Consider the following 22,262-nt stretch of genomic DNA (forward strand, 5'->3'; position numbering starts at 1 on the left):
AGAGGGCAGAAGACTTACAAACTCAAAATACTTAAGCATGACTTCTGCCCATATCTTTGGCTACCAACTAGGCTATGCAGACACAGGAATGACTTACAGGAAGTTGGATACACACACACACACACACACACACACACACACACACTTGAGTAAAACAAACTGAGCAGAAAGATCAGTGGACATATACCACAATGGGGACAGATTTAAAAAGAAAAAAGAAAAAAAAAAAAGAAAGACAAGACAATCCTCAAGAAAATAAATAAGCAATCAGAACTATTACAGTACCTCATCAAAGGTGTCCAGCTTTCAACCAAAAATTATGAGACATGAAAAGAAAAAGGAAAATGTGACCCATAACCAGGAAAAAAGGCAAACTAACTAACTAACTGACTAACTCTAAGTGAACCTAGATGTTGGATTTAACAGCTATTATAAAGATTTTAAAGAAGCTATTAAAAATGTATTTTTTAAATGTCAAAGAATCACAGGAAAATATGATGACAATGGCTCAACAAACAGGGACTCTCAATAGAGAAATAAAACTGTAAAAGAAAAGAAATGACAATTCTAGAGTTGAAAAATACAACAGCCAAAATGAATATTCACTACATGGACTCAACAGCAGATTTGAGATGGCAGATGAAACAATCAGTGTACTCTACCAGAGAGCAATAGAAATGACCCACTCTGAAAAACACAGAGAAAAAATATTGGGAAAAAAATGAAGAGAACCTCAGAGACATGTAGAAAAACATCAAGCATACAAACATACATGTTATGGGATTCCTACGGGGAAAGAAAGAAGCAAAAAAACTAGTCGAAGAAATAATGACAGAAAACTTCCCAAATTTAAGGAAAAACATTACTCTATAGATCCATAAAGCTTCATGATCCCTAAGTAAGATATACACAAGAGACCTAAACTTAGAAACATGACAGTCGAACTGCTGAAATCCAAAGACAAAGAGAATATATTGAAAACAGTAAAACACAAGACCCTTTATCTCTAGAAAAAAATGAAATTACATAAATAAAGTGCTGAAAGAGGGTAGAAAGCCTGTCAACCAAAAATTCTATATCTAAAGAAATTATCCTCCAAAAATAAAGGTGAAATAAAAAAACATTTCCCAGCTTAAAAGAGCAAGACAAAAATTGAGTTGTATGCCTTTTACGCCACAAGATCAAAGTACCTAGCTTAGTAGCTAGCACTGGCTCCCTAAATTTGCAGAATCAAATGAATAAAAAGGTAGAATTTATTGTCACTTATAGTTTCTTTGGGAAAATGCATCTAAAGTTCAAAATTAGAAATATGATGTATTTCCTTTTTCCTCAGCAAAATTTGGAGAGTTGCCCCCTCCTACCATCTAAGAACAGGATATGAGACCCAAATTCTAGGTTAATTAAACCCTAGGTATCTTCAATTTCAAAGCACAGGCCAGTATTCCCATGAGAAATAAATTTTTCTTTAAAAAATTCCCAACATGTACAGAGCAGGATGTGCTGAAATAAAGTGGCTTATAGAATCATCTGTAAGAATAAAATTTAAAGCTCAATCTGCTGACACACACACACCCACACTTCTGAGTATGTGTACTGTTTTGTAAAATATAGTCATATCTAAAATGCATTTGGTTTGACGAAACTGGAAAGTATTCCATTCATATCCATTTATTCTTAACCCAGAATCTTAACATCTTTTATTCTCTTTAAGCTAATTCCTTATTTTCTTACATATAGTCTAAATTGTTCTTATTCTAAACTGTTCTTATAATCTCAGTCATCCATTAAAGTTCATGACTTTCATAGATCCTACTATTTTATTCAAGAGTCCATTCAAAAAATTAATTATAATTTTATATTTCAAGATTTAGACAAAAGTATCTGGAGCATCTTAGATTCCTATGAAATTAAATCTTTGCCTATATTTCATTAGGTCCTCTGCTAAAAGAATTAACATCAGTCTTGTACTGTAGGAGTCCATTCTTGAACTTTTCTATGTCAGGCTCACTTTATTTTCTCCTGAAAAAATTCTTAACCAAGCTAAGCCCTACAAAAAGAGGCAGATTAGCAGTTGCAGGGAGAATGAGGTTATATTCGGCAATAATTTGAGCTGCCCTTCTGCTTTGAAGCGTACCCCGAATATTTCCTGAAAAAGCTCTTCTCATGGATACATCCTAGAAATGAAAATAGATAGCTTCTAGCATGAGCTATCAAAAACAAAAGCCTAATCCATGTATAATTTTCTTGGATGAGCCAGCTAGCATAAGTGTAGTCAAATTCACAGCACAAGTTCTTCGACTCATTCCACAAAAAAGCAATTCTAGGGTCATAAAAATATTTTCATATTTCATATTCTAGTACTATTTTGACATTTAATATATTTTAGTTGAATGAAATAAAGAATGAATGAATGAATTTACCAAATACTGCTTGAAATATTGAATTAGTCTTAGACCCAAGTTTTCTGCTATTTCAGTGCTTTTTTAACTCAAATATAATCGGCTTGTTCAGCATTTGTAACACCATTAGAGTATTTGCTCTGTTATACTTCTTATCAATTAATAACAGTATGTTTTTCATAAAGCTTTATATATTTCTATCTACTGAATAAATTTCATTATCAATTTTTAAGCTGTACTAAATATCAATATCTAAGCATCTATTGAATTCTAATCTAATTTAACAGAGACTTCTATATTCCAAATCAACTTCAACAACTAGTCTGTATTTTAATTTTGCTTTTAATTTTTCACTCAACTAGCTAAGCACCCTCTCGAATATCCCACAAACTGAAATTTGTAAGATTATTTTCTTGAAATGTTGAGTACTATATCTTCCATTAAAAATAATCCTTTTACTTTAGGCAAATGCTTAACATAGTATTTCATCTATAATTAACAAGGGAATATTTTTGCAAATAGAAAGAATTACCATCTTAAACATCCATGTGCTATAATTTATCAGGAAACAAAAAATTCTTTATTCCCATTTGTAAATTTACCTTCTGGTTATGCACTTTACAAATTAACTTTGAGTTCATTTAACTTGTTAATCTGTTTATATTTATGTTATATAATTTCAAGTTTCAGATCAGCTTCATAATATGTATTTGCAACTTGATTTCTCTTCTGATAAAAAATATCTTATATAAAAAAGAACTTGATGAAATAATTTCATAATGTTGCCTAATATAGCAAGAGTGATTAATTATATCCATGTAACTTTGATGCAGTTCTTTCTTTATCATATAGTGAAGCCCTAAGACTCATGTTACAATTGGAATAATTATTTAGCATAAAATTACTTTATGAATATACAAGAAAGTAATCAATCTTTAACTTTCAAAATTTTACTTGTGGAAGTCTTAGTAATAAAATAGATAACTGAAAAAAATTTTAAATATTCCCATTATTACAACTTAAGTATTTTTAGTCCACCTGGTTCAGAATTCCTTACATGTTTAATTGGTCTCAAATACCATAAATCAACATTTTCTTCAAATTTCTAATGAATACTCGCTATCACTTCAATAGCCTATTTTTCTTATAAACATATACAGTAAATCAATTACTTAAAAATTATAAGAAACTTGAGATTACACCAGGGGATAAATTTCACTATTGATACTGACACCCAAACTCAGACATCCAAAAAGCTGATATCTTTAGAACTTGTATCTGGAGATCTGTAGTCTGTCACCCCTTTTTCCTGTTCTGGATCTGTTCTCCAAATTGCTCTACCTTCACATCTCCACTCACTCCTTCCCAAAAATAAGTTAAAGGATGTGTTACTTTCAAGAGTCTAATAATTGAATCAAACGTTTCACAGTTTATAACTTAGGACACTGCCACACACATGTACACTCGCATTTACCAGCCCAGTCGCTCAAGATGTTACAGAAAAACAAGAGAGACCTGCAACAACCAAGAAAAATCAGTCAGGTTGGAACCTGGAAGACAGGGGAAACTAAAACTCTTCACAACTCTTCACAATGATTTCACTGCTTAAAAAAAAACAAAAGACAAAAAACTGAATCCTTTGAGTGTTGAGCAAATGATGGACAACATGACTATGCAATTAAAGTGAAAAATATGTTGCATTATAATACCAAAATTAAATAAATCAAAAAAGTATCGTGTTTATAATAGATCAATTAGCCACTGAACATCATCTTTAGACCTTTCTCCAAGTCTAGAAGGAGATGGGGGTGGAGGGAAGGCAGGAAACACTGGCATCAAGTGAATCACAAAAATATAACATAAGGGAATAGGGCTTTAAAACATTTTTGGCCATGATCCACAGTAAGAAATATATATTTTACATTGTGGGCCTGTAGAGAAAAACCCTTACTCTACGCACTCCACTCTGATATTTTCTATTCCATCCTATTCCAGTCTCTCTCTCTCTCTCTCTCTCTCTCTCTCTCTCTCTCTCTCTCTCTCTTTTTAATGCTGGCCAAGACTCCCATTTGATTCTAAAAGTGAGGAGAAAAGGAAAATAAGTGGAAAGGCTTAGGATGGAGGCTAAGCAGGTGGCTATGGGGGACTTTGTCCCACAAGGGAGATTTGACAGTATCTGGAGATATTTTAGAGGTTGTCATAACTGGGGGTGGGGACGCCACTAGCATCTCGTGGGTAGGGGTCAAGGATGCTGCTAAACACCTTATAATGCACAAGACAGTCTGCAAAACAATTATCCAGCCCCAAATGTCAATAGTACTGAAACTGAGAAATGTGCTCTAGACTATTTCATAAGGAAATCATAGATAAGACTGGAAGGTCAATAGTTCTTTTTAAAGCTTATGAAAAAATATTTTACACTTTGAGAGAGATGTCTAATAATTAGATTCAGAGATACTATGACATCAGCAATCTAAGACGTATCTCTTTACATAATCTGAAGACAAAAAAAGAAAAAGATAAGTTTGCAATTTTCTCACCCAGCACAAAATATGAGGAAGTGATCAATATAGCATTGTAAAAAGCAAACCATATCATGGTTAAGAGATAAGTGTTACAAAACATAGAAATCACACAAAATTAGTGGAGATAACCAGTGCCTCTCCTTCTGAAGTCCTATAGTATCTATTATACAATGGGCTTATATTGCTAGTTATTTTAGACTTTCAATTTCTGAAGGGTAGAAACTGTATCTTATTCACCTCTATATTTTCTACTAGGTCCAATCCAACATCTTGCAAGTAATAGTCATTAGAAAGCATTTGGCCAAAAAAGGAATAAATAGGTGTCTAGTATTTAGTAACACACTGGATTTACATCTCAAAATTGTCTCAGCAACTTAAAAAGTACATTCTTCTTAGGCTAAAAATACAAGCTAGTTCAACATGTGGCAGATCATAGAAGAGGTGAAACCAACATAAATGATGTAACCATGACTATACGTTCATTCAAAACTCTTGAAAGCTGTCTCAGAAAAGTCTTAAGTATTGTTGACTATCACAAAACATTAAATAAGTAGTCTAAAATGTTTTTACTCTCTATTATTTGACAAATTACCAGACCATGAACATACTATTATATTTATAGATAAGGAAACAGACCAAGAATGGTTAAATAGGTAGAAGATCGTGTAGTTCATGAATTTCACAGCCAGGATTTGAGCTCCTCTTTGACTCTAAAACCCATGCTCTTTCCATAAAACCCTATTACTCTTTCACAACAATGACTGTGATTATCACTCATAGGCTGTAGTTATCAGCACTATTTAATAGAACATAGTGAATGAAATGACATCTACTATAAAGTTCAGTGAAATTCTGTATATTTAAAATTAGATCTATCCAAAGAGACAAATGACAAATGAGTAAGAAGAGCCAAAGCCCCGGAAGCACCAATAAAGCGTAAGTTTAAAAAAAAAAAAAAAAAAAAAAGGCTAGCCAATAGGACAGCAAAGAAAAAAAAAATTAAGTAAACTATAAGCCTATAAGCTTGCTATGGATTCTAGAATTTTATTATTTAAAAATCAGGAAAGATCCTGCTATGTAGTAGACATAGCAAGGGCCAGCAAAGAATCCTTGTGCAACAATAATGCTGCCCAGTGCTATCTATCTGTGCAAGGCTGGTTTAACACTTCACATTACTTGATCCAAATTTGCTTTGCACATTTTTGAAAGGTTCAGCACAAGAATGAAAAGAGACAGAAATGTAAAGACAATGAGAAAGACGTTTCCATTTTAAAACACCATCTTTGAGGTCATTTAGCTTAGGGATAATAAAGCAAAGAGATAACCATCTTTTAAAGGTTGGTTGATGTATCCACATAAAAGCATACAGGAAAAAAATGCTGCTAATACAACTTCTTTAATTATTAGGAGAAATTTTCAAACATTAGTCAACTACCAACGATGACTATGAATCACGATGTTAGATATCTTTGTGAGTAGCTTATTCCAAAATTAGACTGATAATTTTTCCACAAATAACCAAAAATGCTTCTCTCATGATGAAAAGCCAAGATATGACAAAATTTAAGCTCTGTCCCAATCTCTCAACAGCTATAACTTCTTCTCACTGAATCCTACTACTGGGGGCAACATCCAACAGTAAGAGGTTGTTTTATTTCAATTTCTTCCTCCAAAGCCGAAGTAAATCTGCAGCCCGGGATGCAGATTATTAGGCAGATGAGAAGGACAACCATCTCTAAGCGTCTACCAGGAGTTCAAGAGAGGGAGGATACAGACATGAGCGACATTTAGTTTCTTTCCATATTTGATAAATGTTCTAAGTTCTGCTAAATAACATTACATAAGATTTTAATTCAACTCATGTATAGCTTTTCATTTATGTGAGATTTTTATGTGTTTACTTTTTACATCTTTAAGTGGTAAAACGGAAGGCATTACTTTAGCAAAGAATAACAGAAGTATGTAAGAGAATCTTAACTAATCCACTAAAGATATCCAAACTATCTTTTTCTCACCTTTTAGTATTATGATATACTCTGACAATGATGGAAAACAACCAAATTAAAAATTATTAACTATACTTAATGAAATACTACAGCTTCTGGGAAATAAACTTTCTATATGTCCTATGATAAAAAATTAAGATCCACAGTTTCTCCTTCTAGACCTTTCTATTTTAACAAACCCAATTTGTTTATTATTTATAATCTCAATGCAACTTCTACAAAATGAGGCTCTAACTTGGTTTTCTCTTTTCACTGTATATGCGTCTTCCCCAATCCCATCTGTTGAATAACTGATCTCTTCCCCTTTGGTTTGTGGCACTTTCTATGTTCTTATCATTTATTTGTTTTAATATGCCATTTTGGTATAAGGATTATTTTCAGCAGAAGGCACCTGAGAAGAAGCAAATACAAGAAAACTGCCTGCCCTTCCCCCTATTTGCCTAAAAGCGGGACATAAATTGCAAAAGTGTCCCCCCTGCCCTCCATAAGGAAGGACAGAAGTTAATTGCTCTTCAGCAGGTGAGAGCTGGCTCAGGAGAAGTCTACACAACCACCTTTACCAGCTAGCCCTTACCTTCCACTAGTTTCCTCATACGCTTACCTTCCATGATTTGCTACCCTAGAAACTCAAAGTCCTTTTTCTTTGTCTTGTCATCTCTCTAAAAATCTATTGTTCTTTTGCAAAGAGACTATATAAGCACAAATTCTAGCCACCCCTTTAAGTTTCAGTAGCTGAAAGCTCCCACGTGTATGTACAATGCACATGATAATAAAATAGTTTTTCTCTTGTTAATCTGTCTTTCGTCAATCCCCCGCCCCAGTGAGCCTAAAAGGCATAGAGAGGGGGAGAAAAAAGTTAAGTTTTTCCTCTGTACACCTTCCAGATTAACTTGTAGAAATAAAATAGAGTCACCAATTGGGATTACAACTACAATGGCCTTAACCCCAAGACATCGCTTAGAAAGAATAGGCATCTTTACAATATTTAGCCTTCCCAATCAGGAACATGAACTGAATATCACTCACTCAATGACAATCTTCCCTTATGTTAGTTTTATAGCTTTCTTCACGTGGGCCCCCCTCATTTCTTATTAGCTATTTTTAAACCACATTTTCTGTTTTTAGCTCAGAATGGGAACTGCTTTTCATTTACTTTTCTAACTATTTTTGGTATAGCACAGAATGATTCCATATTAATTTCATATCTAGCTGCCTTCTTAAATTCCTTTATTGATTCCTGTTGATTCTTATGAAGAAGTCGATTATTCATCAAATGGTGTCAGAAAATTGTATGTGTGGTGGGCAGGGGGTGGGTGGTACAAAGGATTCATGTTAGATATTCACATATCTGGTATATTTTGGCATATACCAAAATAAATCACAGAAAGATTAAAAAGTTAAAGGTTAAAAGTAAATAAAAAAAACATGAGAAAATACACAGCTGAATATTTAACTGACTTGGGGATGAATAAAGAGTTTCTACGGATAAAAGAAATGGGAAAAAATCACCAAAGATGCAAAGACAGCTACAGTAAATTCAATATTTCCAAATGACCACAGAAAATTAGTAGATAAACAACAATATGGGAAATAACATTTCAAATAGATGATAGTTAAATGGGTAAAAATCCTAACCGTATAAAAAGCTCTTACAAGCCAGCAAGAGAAAAACTATTAATACCCAATAGGAACATGGGCAGAAGAAATAACAGGAATGAACAGATAATTCATAGAAGATATGAAACACCAATAAAATACAAAACATTCAACTCGCGATCAAATTCAAATTAAAATGACAAAGAGAGAGCGTTTTTGTGGCCTATCCAACTGCAAAGATTTGGTGCTTTGAGACTGAAAACTTAACTTTTGACAGGAGTATGGAGTGTTATAACCTTTCTGGGAAGCAAGTTGGCATTCTGAACCAAGAGCTTATGAGAATCAAAGCATGGATATATATTTGTGAAATACTCAGGGATTAGGCAAAAATTCTTATATAAAGATAACCGTTATAATATTACTTGTGTTAGCCATTGGAAGCAACTGCAATGCCCCCAAATAAAGGAATAGTTTGTGTACATCCATATGCTAGACTATTAATGCAGACATTTTTAAAACATACTTCTGAAGAACATCTAATGGCTTGGAAAAAAGTTAATGATATGATCTCAATTGAAAAAAAATCAGAATACAAATTATGTATAGCATGATATCAATTTTATCAATATGTGAAATACACATGCATAGGAAAAAGGGAAGAAAATACAACAAAATGTTAACAATGGTTATATCTGGGGGGAAAATAATGGACAGTTTGCATTTCATTCTTTACACTCTGAAGAATTTTTCAGATATTCTATAGTAAATACATTGCATTTGTAAAAGGAAACACACACAAAATGTTATTTTACAACTATAGCTAATAGATATTTTTAATACACCATGAAGTGATGCAAGATAATTTTCAGAAACAAAGCGAAGTTTTTAAAAAATATCAGCAGACTTCTCTTCCACATGAGCAACAGAAGATAGTTACTTTTTAAGACTTGAAACGTTCTTCATATAACTGGCACCATTAAGAAACGTTTAAAATAAAGGCAGTAATATCTAACTATTAAATGTTTATCACAAATACAACCTGGAAAGAAAACCCCCTAGGGAATCAACTACAGGGAAAGTGTGATTAGAAGACAGTACTTACCTTTCTCACTTACACTCTCACTTTCAATCTCAACGTCATCACAACTTGTGTATTCAGGTGTGGAAGCTAATTCTTCCTCTGAACTGCTCAACGAAACCTGGCGCATTTTACCTCCTTTCTTTGATTTATGAGGCTTTGGTGGTGGAGGTCTCACTGACTCTGACTGGTCGGAACTGAGGGAATCATTCCTTAACATTGTTTCCATCTTTTCCCGTTTTGTCTTCCTCACCGCAGAGCTAGGATCTAAGTGGTGGTGTTTCCTCAGTGAGTCAGTACGCCTCAAGTCTGGTCTGTCAGTGGGTATTGGACTCCTCCGGGGGGTGGGAGGACTATGGTTTGTGGTCCTTTGTGGATAAGAACTTGGTCCCTGAGCCTCTCGAGTTCTTTCCATTGAGTAAGATCGCTGATTTTCCATGGCAGCCCTACGCTCAGATATAGATCTTTGCCTTGATGGTCGTTCCATCCTCAGCGTAGAAATTCTAGAATCTTCCAGTTCAGCATTTGCCAAAGAAACATCACTATGTCTTCTCTCATGCCTTGCTCTGGACACTTCCGCATGAATACGCATTTGTTCTTCATAGGGCTGTGGCTTTACTGGATAACGGGCCAAATTCGGGTCACTTCGATAGCGCGCCTGGTATTCCTCCTCTCTCCTTTGCCTTTCGTATTCATCTCTGCTCTCCACATCCTCATCATCTACAATGTATTCTTTGGAATGCCTGTGACTTCTCCTGTTGGAGTCCCTGTAATTTATATGGTCAGACTCTTCATAAAACTGAGGTTCTCGCTGAGACCTCCTATCAGCATAATCTGATGGAGATCTAGGCATGGCGTTATCCGAAGTAGCATACTGTGAATATTCTTCTCTTTCTTCTCTTTGGTCGTATCTTCTATTCTGATCTCTGGATACAGATGGACTTCGTGTCCTAAGCAAGCAAAGGACAAGAATGATGAGGAGCAATGTCTAAACAATTCAACGTTGTATTAATTCACTGGTGGGTTGATGAATTAAATTTAAATAGCTTTTTTGCTTTTTTAAAAAAAATTCTTTTTAAAGTCATGCCATAACAAAAGTTCTACTAATATTCATTTTATTCAGTTCAAATAGGAAATTTAAAAGGTACTTTGATACGGTTCTTTAATGCCTGACACACGACATAAGGAATATACTTAATATGCCTTGAAATAAGGCAGTCCGCATCATACTCTGCTGCAGCAAAATGGACTCTTCTCTAATTTCTTTGCTTGGCTCAATACACTTCGACACTCTCCCAACTGCTAATGAGAAGTTTTGAAAAATTCCACCTGACATTCTCTCTATTCCTGACATCTTGATATGAAGTCACTTGAACACATAATGAAGCCAAACTGATTTGGCTCAAGAGTTGAATACTTTCTGATATGCCGGCTCTTAAAAATCATTTTTCACAGGGGCACCTGGGTGGCTCAGTCAATTAAGTGTCCGACACTTGATTTCGACTTAGGTCAATGACTTTGGGGTTGTGAGATCGAGCCCTGGGTCCAGCTCCATGCGAGGCTCAGAGGCTACTTGTCCCTCTCTCTCTGCTCTTTTTCCCATTCTCTCTCTCTCTAGTAAATAAATAAATAAATAAATAAATAAATAAATAAATAAATCAAATCTTTTTTAAAAAATAATTTTTCATTCATCAGCTACCTAGATCACTCCAAGTATTGGTTCATCTAAATTTTCATCTTATCATTGTATCTCCAACCCTTCTTTACTGCTCTAACTTGAGATAAGCAATTTAAATAAATAACAGCAATAATGACTTATTCATCACACACACAGAAAAAGTCTTTGTAGAAGTCAGAAGGGACTGCCATTTTGATTGTACCTTCATGAGATTAAGGCCAGCTCAATGACACTTCTCTTTGTCTTCACATCTGACCCCTCATACTTCCTTATAGTCTCAGAGGAAGAGACCGTATATTAAGTTCTCAGGCTGCCCCTCCAACACTGGTACAACATAGCGGACCTTGTAATCATAATAATACTCTTTGTCAACAAAATATTCATACTGTCCTCTTCTCCGTATGAACCCTGATAACGTCAACCACCAGCCATGAAAAGCAGTGGGACTGGACTCCTGAAGTTCAGAATATCTGTTACAGGGATTTTTACCAGGATATATGAACAGGAGATAATAAAAAGTGAGGTCAGTTGAAGTTAAAGATGACCAACATGAGAGAGCTCAGTTGTGAATTTCTTAAACTTTTTTGGGGGGGGGCCTAAAAGCAAGAGCAGAGAAAGGATAATGTGGAATGACAGCAACAGCATCATTCTCCTCTAAAGTCTCCTGTGTCACCAAATCTCTTTCCCCCATAACTGAAATATAGCCTGCCAATCTATCAATGAAGATTTGTTAGTAAAAACAGAAGTCACTCTAGGTTTTCCAGGGAGTAAGGATTTTAATACAGGAATCAAGAGGTACAAAACTGCACCAGCCAGGAAGGCCAGCAACGTTAATACTCTGTTCTTGGCCTAAAGAACCAAAGACAAGGCTTCTCAAAATGTTCTTTAGGAAGTTGCTTGAGAGCAACAGAGCAACAGAGCTCCAGAGTTTCTGGGAATTTGCCACCATTATCTCAGCTGCCAATAGCATGAGGGTGGGCAATTAAGAGGAGCTTGTCAGGGGCCACTGAGACTGTCACATCCCGTGTGCCTGCCAACAACTGCTGCTTGCCAGTAAAGGCTTCTCTAACTCTTCCACCTTCCGGTGTCACACAAGTGCATAGCCAGGGGCACTCTACCCTAGAGCCATAAAGGGAAAAGTATTACAGAGAATGAAGGAACTAGTGTGTTCTCCTAAATGTTTTAAGATTAGGCAAGTGGCTGTGATTTCTTTTTTTACATTTATATCGTATATCTGCACATAAAACATTTAGGACTTAAAAACAACTCTTTTCAGTGACAATTGTTACATAAAACCAGAGACTCCTATATTTTAAAATACACAATCAAAACAGACCACTCAAACTAAATTTTACAGTATTGACCCACATAATATCCTATATGTGTATCTGTTATGCATAACTCATTTTACTGGTCTTTTTATTTATTTATTTATTTATTTATTTATTTATTTATTTATTTATATTATATTATATTATATTATGTTAGTCACCATAAAGTATTTGTCATTTTTTTATACATATGACTAAAGGAAAAAATACTTTGGCATGATGGCAATGTATCATAAAAAGAAGGACAGCATCAAGGGAGCTGGGTTTCTTAGTCCTACTTTTGTTATTAACCAGTTATTTGAAACTATATGGCCAGTTAATATTTGAGAGTCTGTATTTTAAAGTGAGAAACATAGATTATACACAGTAACTCATTTATTATAACAAATATGTATTAGGCAAGAACTAAATGCTACATACTATAATACAGATTAAGAATAAGGAAATGTGGGGCATCTGGGTGGCTCAGTTGATTAAGCTATGATCTTAAAATACTGACACCATAACTTCAAGTTAATATGCCTAAATGAAAGCTTTAAGGATAGCAAAAAATAATACTTATGGCAAGATATAATTAACTGGTGCCAATTTTCAACATACTCACATCTCATTAACTGGCTACTTGTATCTACTTACTATATTAAAAACAGAGATAAATGAGAATTTCTCTAGGGAACTCTAAATAATAAACAATTACATCAGTTCTTTTTTAAAAAAAAAGATTTAATTTAGTTTATTTATTTATTTATTTATTTATTTATTTATTTATTTGAGAGAGAGAGAGATTGCATGCGAGCACGATCAAGAGGGAAGAGGCAGAAGAAAAGGGGGAAGCAGACTCCCCCTGAGCAGGGAGCCCGACGTGGGGCTCAATCCCAGGGCCCTGGGACCATGACCTGACCTGAGGCACTTAACCAACTGAGCCACCCAGGCACCCTACATCAGTTCTTCTAAACTGACCATCTAACCTCCATTTAGATGCAGACTTTATGTTAGGAATTGAAATACATTTTGGTATGTTATTTTTTTCCAATCTAAGTTAATAAATATATTTGTCTCCAAAAATATAGGTTATTCATTAACCAAATTTAATATCTAGAAATTGATACTGTTCCAAGAGTAAGATTCTAGTGTTTCTCAGATTTATATGGTACATAAGAAAACAATTTTTTTAAACTTCATTTATTTTTAAAACTGTTCTTTTTAAAATCTGAGTATCATTGACTATATTCCCTATGCTGTGCTTTTTATTCCTGTGACGTACTCATTCTATAACTAGAAGTCTGTATCTCCCACTCCCCTTTACCCATCTTGACCATCCCCCCTCATTGTTTGAGCAAATTCTAATTACCCTAAAATCCAGTGTGGATTGAATAGGTAATCTTACAGCTGTATGTAAGGATATAAATTTTGAAAGCAGTATTGCCACATTACCGTAGACCAGTAAGATCTGGTCATCAGGTAGAACTCACTTTTGTGCCTTTGTATTTCTCCAACATACACTACTCTATGCTATTGACAATTATGTAATCTGTGTTCTGTACTGACCGTTAGACTTTAAATTTTGAACCAGAAAGGACTAAGTCAATTATACCTTTGCAGTTCCTGTATTAATTCATTCACTCAACAAATATTGATTTATGGCTTAATATGTGCCAGCTGATTCCGGTTGCTGGAAATTCAATAGAGAAAAGACACATAAGGTCCCTGCCCTCAATAAGCTTTCTTTCTAGCAGGGGAGACAAACAATAAGCAAATAAATTAAGCAATAAACAAAGTCATTCCATACAGTGACAAGTACTATAAAGGAAAACTGAAACGGGGTAAATTTACAGAAAGTCTCTGAGGGAAGCTACTTTCAATAAGAAATGTCTTCCTGAAAAAGTACATTTGAACTACGACCTGAGCAATGTAATTACACGGAGTGTAGCCCATTTATATAAAATCTACAACTTCATTGGAAATGTTCTGGGTTTTGACAATAGGTTGCTATTATTTTCTTTCTTTCTTTCTTCTCTTTCTTTTTCAAGCTGTTTTATAAATATAAAATCTACTGAATTCTTAACTGTTGTTTTACTAAATCAAGGATTTTCCAAGGAAGTTCATCTCTAGAACCCACCTAAAAGCAGCCCACCAACACTTTTTCGTATACCCCTCCTTTTCAAAAGATTTCATGCTCTCAAACTGAGTAAATTCCAATTCCCCATTATCTTTGACCTCAGATGGGGGTCAAAAGAAAAACCACCAGATTAAATCGGAATGAATGGATATTAGCTTTATAATATTATCAAAAATATTTGTATGCTTTAAGATTTCTAATGCAAGTTAATCTCTAAAATGTGGGACTTAATGCCATGCAAGAAAGTTAAAAAATTCAGAAACTGTTAAGGGGGAAATTGGATATTTTGAAGGCAGTTCAACCTGAGGATGGCCTTCCTCCTCACTGTACCTCTTCCCGAGGTAATTGTGTCCATTTCTATCCAGGAATGTCTACAATACTCTAAGACATTAAGGTTCATGAGGAGCAGCACCCTGGAGCTACGCAGGTTGCACACAGTAGGTGCTTAAAAAAACATCTGTTGACTTAAAGAACTGATAATTCTCCTTAGATTACCTCTACTTTTCATGATATGTACTCAAACCCACTGATGTGCTAAAATAGTCATTTTTCTCTTTCCCCTAGTGTTCCCTTGGCAGTAATAGCACCCACCATAAGTGAAAGGAAGGAATTGCTTTTAGTAGTAATGTATATTGTATGTTAATTTTACTTTTGTTGTTGGGCTTCAAAATCCAACAATTGCTTATAAAATGATTCCTTTGGCAAAATATATTTAGAGTGTCAATCACCTTACAACTAAACATTTAGAACAAAACCTCTTTGTAAATTAAGGATTTCTAGTAATATATTTAACATCACACTTGTTATAATGGGACAGAGGTAGGAATAAGAAAAGAAATACTTCATTCCCTGAGTGATTAACATAAATTTTTGAATGTAGGGTATAAATAAAGTGAATATAGTGAGCCTTTATGATATAGGAAATATATTTTATTTGATAAAAAAAGAATGTTTATCATAGAATTCAGTTCCAAAATAAAGTCTATTATTAATTAGCACTTAGCAAGTCATCTAAGTGCTTTTTAAAAATCATACCTTAGAAAACTTGAATTCAATATTAAAATCCAGCAATCACATTGTTCTAGAGATTATGAAATTTGCCTGAAGCCTGTGAATCATACTGTAGATGCTGATTTGTACTGGATTTAAGTAAAAATAGAACAGTGCTCATGATTTCTGAAATTGGGATAACTATTGTCACTGTTACTTAACATGGAATAAAGTTTTTAAAAATACATTTTAAGGTAGTACATTAAAGCTATGCTAGGAGCAAGGCAAGATTTTATTCTATGACTACTCTTACCAAACGATGAAGAATCTGCTATCAATTACTCCAAAATATTAAAATATTCTGTCAAATAATTTTGCCAACTAAATCATGAATTATTTCATATATGCTCTCCTTTAAATGAAAACTGCTGTGTTTTTAGACACTACATTTTTTTCAGGACTGGGGAAAACCCATGAAAATTCAAGTACTATAACCTCTACCTTTGCTACTGTCCTCTATAAGCAAGTCTTAGCATTTATTATTATCGGGTGGAAAACATTTAAGTGGTAAGGAATTAAATGATAAATTGTACAATTCTCTAAGCAATCATAAAGCATTTAACAGTACTTCACCCATACGTTATAATTCAGAAGAATGGAGCAATTCATCTAAGATGTTATATTTCACTTATTTCTTCAAAGACACTGAGGAATTAAGAGGCAGAATCCAGAGTTAGCCTTTCTTTAGAATAATATGTATTTGTGACATTATATAGTTCCTTACTTTTTACTCCTATGCATCAGTCAATCCTTATTTCTGATATAACAATATCAGTACATATTTGCATTCACTTTATATTCACCTAATATCTATTCACCTTACCTCTTTTTATTGAAATCTAAGTTGTTACAATTATTTTCTCTTCCCCCCGTATTATAGGGGTCTTAACCAGAACCAGTTTAGAGAAAATCACATACAGAAATATTGTAAATGTATCTTAATCAGTACCATTTCTGTTCGTTGCTTATACTTTTTTTTGTCATATGGACCATTCGATCTATTTCTAAAGATTCTGGCTGTATATTCACTCCTAACACTCCATTATAAATGGTATTCTGATTAGGCATAATAGTTTGAGCAAGAAACTCTACCAATTAGTCTCTTTAAAGCTACACATCTAAAAATCAGACTGCTAACAGGAAAACTCCAAAGAAAAAGATTCTTTCCCAATTAAAGTCATTTTCAACAGTTGCCCAAAGGCAGTCTCAACTTACATGCTATGTAACAATTCATCGTGTTTTTACCACAGTTTCCATTTTAATATTTACAACCTTTACCCTGCTATGTGGTTTGTTTTGTTATACCACCTACAATACTGACTATGTATACTACAAAATAATCATCCAGTCTCTGAAAATATAATCTATTATAAAACATTTGAAAACATTTATAAGGACAGTGAAAGCTTACATGGAAACTTTGAGCTTTAATATTTGTGTACTTTTAACTCGTAATACCTATATAATTTTTAAGGATCATGATATTGAAAAGTAAAGAATTTAAAGATTACTAATTTCTGCAAATTCAAATTTAATGCTATTTAATTAAGAACTACCTATAAGAAAATCCCTTATTCATGACCTTTATTAGTAGAGATCATTAAATGATTGTCATTTATAAATAATAGAAATGATATTTGAAGAACCAATAATCTGAAAAAACCTGTCTTATTAGAAGCTTTATAAAGCATGGTTATTGCTTAAAATGCCGCTTCATTAATTCAATGACACAATCCTAACCGTATAAACATAACATTGTAATCAAATTCTGAAATTTGAAGCAATTAAGATACATTAAATCCAGGATTTAACAGAAATATAGGATCCTATAAAATATGAAATATATAGACCCCATGCCTAGAATTCCTCAGAAAGCTTCTAATAAATCAAAGCATTTATATTCACCAAAAGACACACCAAAAAAGACCAATCTTTTTTTACATATCACAATATCTAACACATTTTTATAGTTTTACCTTTTGCTCAACCAATGCACATCTGTCGAGCATGAAGCATCATGTTGACAAAAATACATCAACACTGTGCCAGGCCGTGCTTTCATTTAATCCTTCTAGCTCTAGCAAAATCATAGGATCCATCCTTAATCAGATGATTTGAAAGTCTCTACTTGCTTACAATCATTTTATTTCAAAACTGAATTATTAAAAATTTACACATAAAACAACACTCATTCATGGATGGAATCATAAAATCCTGTAGTGATGGGCCTGTTAAGAAAAAGGTTATTCTTTAATGCTGTTACTACGTGGCTGGATATAGCTCCAGGTCAAGTAAGAATGTACCCTGTAAGGAGGATTACGGTACTTAGCTGATTAGTGCCTCACAATACTGAATACCAAATGCATCCTACATCTACAGCATTTCCGGGCACTATACTTAAAACAGACAGATTGAGAAATTTGTAAACCACATTCTCCTACATGCATTACAGTATTACTAAAATAACAGAATTCATTGTGTTTGCTATTGGTGTCCACTATAAAATGTATAGTGACAATAAACGTTGTTGATGGTTTAGCTAGTCTATTCTATAATTTCTTTTCAATTATTCAATAAGTTTCCTAATCTTCACTAAAAAGAGAATGCTCCCCCAGAGGTGTAATAGAACAGGAAATATCAGTATCTGTAGAAACTTGATAAAAAATAATGTGTTCCATGAACTAAGAAATTCATTAGACACTGAGTTTAAATCAAGTTTGTTCACTTTATCACTTGACCTCTCAATGTCTCTATTCAGTCACTCAAAAAAATAAAAAATAGTGAAGATACTAGCGACATAGACCCCTGTCTACTGGAAACCAATCACCTGGAGGTTAATAACTTCTGAGAATTATATTTAAGTGATTCCAAAAAAATTTCTATAGAACTGAGGAAAGGCCAGTGTTTGAAGAGTGGGGAAAGATGCGAAAGTACTGTGCTGTTTTTTGGTCTTCTGAATTTCAAGTTTAAATAAGAGTCTACTATTTGTGCAGTATTCACCTACACAATTCTCTCCTAGAATTAAGTATAAATCTTGGTGAGATTGTCAAGGGGCAGTAGAGACAGATAAAGTGGTTAAACACTGAGATTCCCAATAAAGACTTGTAGCTTATTGAAATAAAAGTGATAAAAATTCAAGACCAATCATTTTCATAGGAATGCTAACCAATAATAAAATTCAACCATTTAGACCACACAGTTAATATCAAATTGGAAAAAAAGAAAAAAGAAAGAAAGATTCACCAGAATACTTTGATTCTTCCAAGCTCATTAGTCCAGAAAATTTCAGACACGGATTACAGTTGATATTATGATAACTAACTTTCCTCTTTATTTCTCCCTTTTCACTTTTCCCACTTCCATGAGTTCTCTTGGCAGTGTTGTCCCAACTAAAATGCAAGCTCCGCTGCCAGTCCTCTGCTCCACCATCAACCTTGTTTCCTGCTCCTCTTAGCTGCCCACCTCAGACCTTCATTCGTATCATTCCTAATATGTTTACTCTCTACTGATCTTTCTAGGTCTCCAATTTCCTCCTTCCTACCCTTTGAGAGTTATATTTCCCTTTTAGGACTATTTTCCCCATTTTTAACTCTTTACTTTTGTATTTTTTTAAATTCTTTGGTTAAGTACTTTCCATGCATTCAAATTTATGAGGAACCAATTTGGGATTTAAAAGGTTTTCATGGGAATATTTATAATTTTAGTATCCATTGACTTCTTCAGAAGTACAAAATAAAGATTCTATGAATCAGATACCAGTTTAAATTAACTTTTATTTTATTCAGGACAATATTTTCCAATTATATTTTAAAAATAGAGATATTCAAACCTCTAGAAAATGGTGCAGAAATGATATTCCCCTATGATAAACCATTGTGCCACTCCCCTCTTGCCACCATCCCCCAAAAGTGCCATGTCAAAACAAAAAAACAACAAGAACCAAATCAAACCAAAACAAAACAAACCCCCACAAAGAGTAGGAACCATTCTGTACCAGAAGACAATTTCCAACTGTAGTGATTTTATTCCCCTTCTTTAAGGTGGTCTTTCCAAGTTTATGATGGCCTTAGAAACAATCTTATGATATTCATTGAAAACAAAACAATACAAAGAAGTACAATGAGCAAGAAATAGAAGAAAAAAGTATAAATACATTTAGCTAACATCTACCTTCCATAATCATCAGTGAAAGCCCTCGGAAAGAGTTATTTTATCCTATTCTCCCCTGATTATTTTAATATTACAGTTCCTTTATTGAACTCCAATTATTGGTTTAATACACCTACTGCATTCTCTCCTTTTCCTACTTGTTCCAAAAAAACAACTTACAGATTTTGGGTTGGCGCCTACAGCGATAGTTACTCAGAGAAAAGAAATCTCTTCCTATAAAAGGAAACAAACACATCTAAAAATAAATATCAGATTAAAACATAGATGCTGCTTCTCTGCAAACCAAACATGTATATAATTAATTTTCATCCTAAGTGTTTATTTCTTTTTTAGGAAAAAGAATCACACAGTGTTTTAAAATATAGGAAACAGAGATAAGCGTGTTTAAGGAGAAACAGCGCATTCCATCACAGTTCATGGTAATTCTCTCCTCCCAGTTGCTCATCCAATCGATGAGGAAATTCTATAGGATCTACCTACGGAAGACATCCAGAACCCAAACGCTTCTCCCCATCTCACCACCTCTTCCGGCACAAGCCTGGAGAAGTCACCACCATTTCTCATATGAATCACTGCAAAAACTTCCTAACTGGTCTCTCTGCTTCTACTCTGACCCCTTCAGCTCAGTGTCAACACAGAAGCAAGAGAGTAAGTCAGACATGCTTGAATCCCATCAGTAACTCCCCATTTTGCTGACAAGGCTTATGAGATCTGGCACCCATCACTCTCTGGCCTCTCCCCTACCGCTCCCCACTGGTTCACTCAGATCCAGCCACCACGGCTTCCCTGCATTATCTCACTTTAGGACCACTGTTCTGGCAGCCCCTCAACCTGGAATGCTGCTCCCCCACGTATCAGCAGACATCGTCTAGTCCTCGAGTCAGTAGAGACCTTCTTTATTCTTCCCTCATGTCTCACTTTCTCAAGGAGGCCTATCCTGACCACTCTATTTAATACCTCAATTTATCTTCAGCCCCTGCACTCCCAATCCTGAGCCCCTTAGCCTGCTTTAGTTTTTTAAATCTTTTTCATAACATGTATCGCCTTGTAATTATGGCATATTTTTTATTTGTCATGTTTACTGTTTCCTGTTATGTACATTTTGCAGGTTGCAGGCAGGGATCACTGTTCTGGTCGTTTGATCCCCAAATACCTGGCACGTAGTAGATACTCAATAAACACTTAGTGAATAAACAAATAAAGCTATAGAAGCAAGGTATTTTTTACACTATGATAAAAAATAAATATCATTTGCCCTATTTGACCAGCGTACCTACAATAGAAACATAAATGGATTAGCCAAAATTCATACTATTTGTTCTCCTTTTTTGTATTTTACCTTAAAAAATAAACTCATAAATTACCCAAAATACCACTCCCAAGGGAACAAGTAAAAGATGTGCCTTTGATGCATGAATTTTAAGAACATCAACCTCTTCACTCTCCCAGCTCCTGAATTTTTTCTGTGCAATTCTGTTGATTTGTAAGAGTGATTTGAAAATTTAAATGATGTTTTCAGAGATGTGGAGAAAACTGTGGCAGGGAAATGAAGCTAGGGAGAGGTGAGGAGTCAACAAACAGGCTGGTCTTGATAGCAGAACAGAAAGAATCCTTAAAAACCAGAGCTATGTTCTGTCAAGTAGCCTCCCACCAACCCGCATGAGAATACAACGCCCACAAATTATTTTAGAGACTGACAGGTACAAAGGAAGCTCTTGCTAAACAAGATTTTTCTTGGAAGGGAACTGATGATAACCAACTCAATAATACGGTACTGAATGGAGCAACTCTCATGACAAAATCAAAACAAAGACAAAAACACAAAACAGATTTTATTTAAATGTGGGAACCCTCATTAGACCAGTATCTGAGGTCATAGAAATTTTCTGATATAATTCCTGTATGTTCATGTGCCAGTAAATACACACATAGCATGCTATCTAACTTGACACGAAGCTATAGGAACAGGCACAAATTATTTCTGCACGATCTTCACCTTCAGATCTGACTACTAGACCAATTAAGGAAACCTGATTTATCTTCCAGTTAACAGAATGTTCTTGCTCAGAGAAAACAGCACCTAACATCTGCATGCCGGCACGATCTGCGGGAGTTCCTTAGCCCTCTATAGCAATATTACATTGCTTCGAATGATGCATCCCACTGTCTACATAGGCAGTGTATTCTCCGGAAGATAGATCTCTTGATTCCTTAACTCTTCAAGACTTAAGTAAAGACTTTAAGACATTAAGTAAAATACCATGAAATTGAATCTTTAATAGATTGTCTTCAAAAGTGGCTGAAAGTAAT

At 34.3% G+C, this 22,262-nt stretch overlaps 1 protein-coding gene across 1 annotated transcript in view; it reads right to left on the minus strand.

Moving 5' to 3' along the window:
* The window catches only part of RIMS2 (regulating synaptic membrane exocytosis 2), a 364,820-nt gene that overhangs the window by 304,961 nt on the left and 37,597 nt on the right, over positions 1-22,262 (minus strand). Inside the window, exon 2 of the mRNA XM_045805820.2 lies at positions 9,629-10,554. Coding sequence (XP_045661776.1) covers positions 9,629-10,554 — 926 coding nt within the window. The remainder of the gene's footprint in view (positions 1-9,628; positions 10,555-22,262) is intronic.

Source organism: Ursus americanus, chromosome 9 (genome assembly GCF_024610735.1).
Source record: "Ursus americanus isolate L20-20 chromosome 9, mUrsAme1.1.p, whole genome shotgun sequence".
Lineage (NCBI taxonomy): Eukaryota > Metazoa > Chordata > Mammalia > Carnivora > Ursidae > Ursus > Ursus americanus.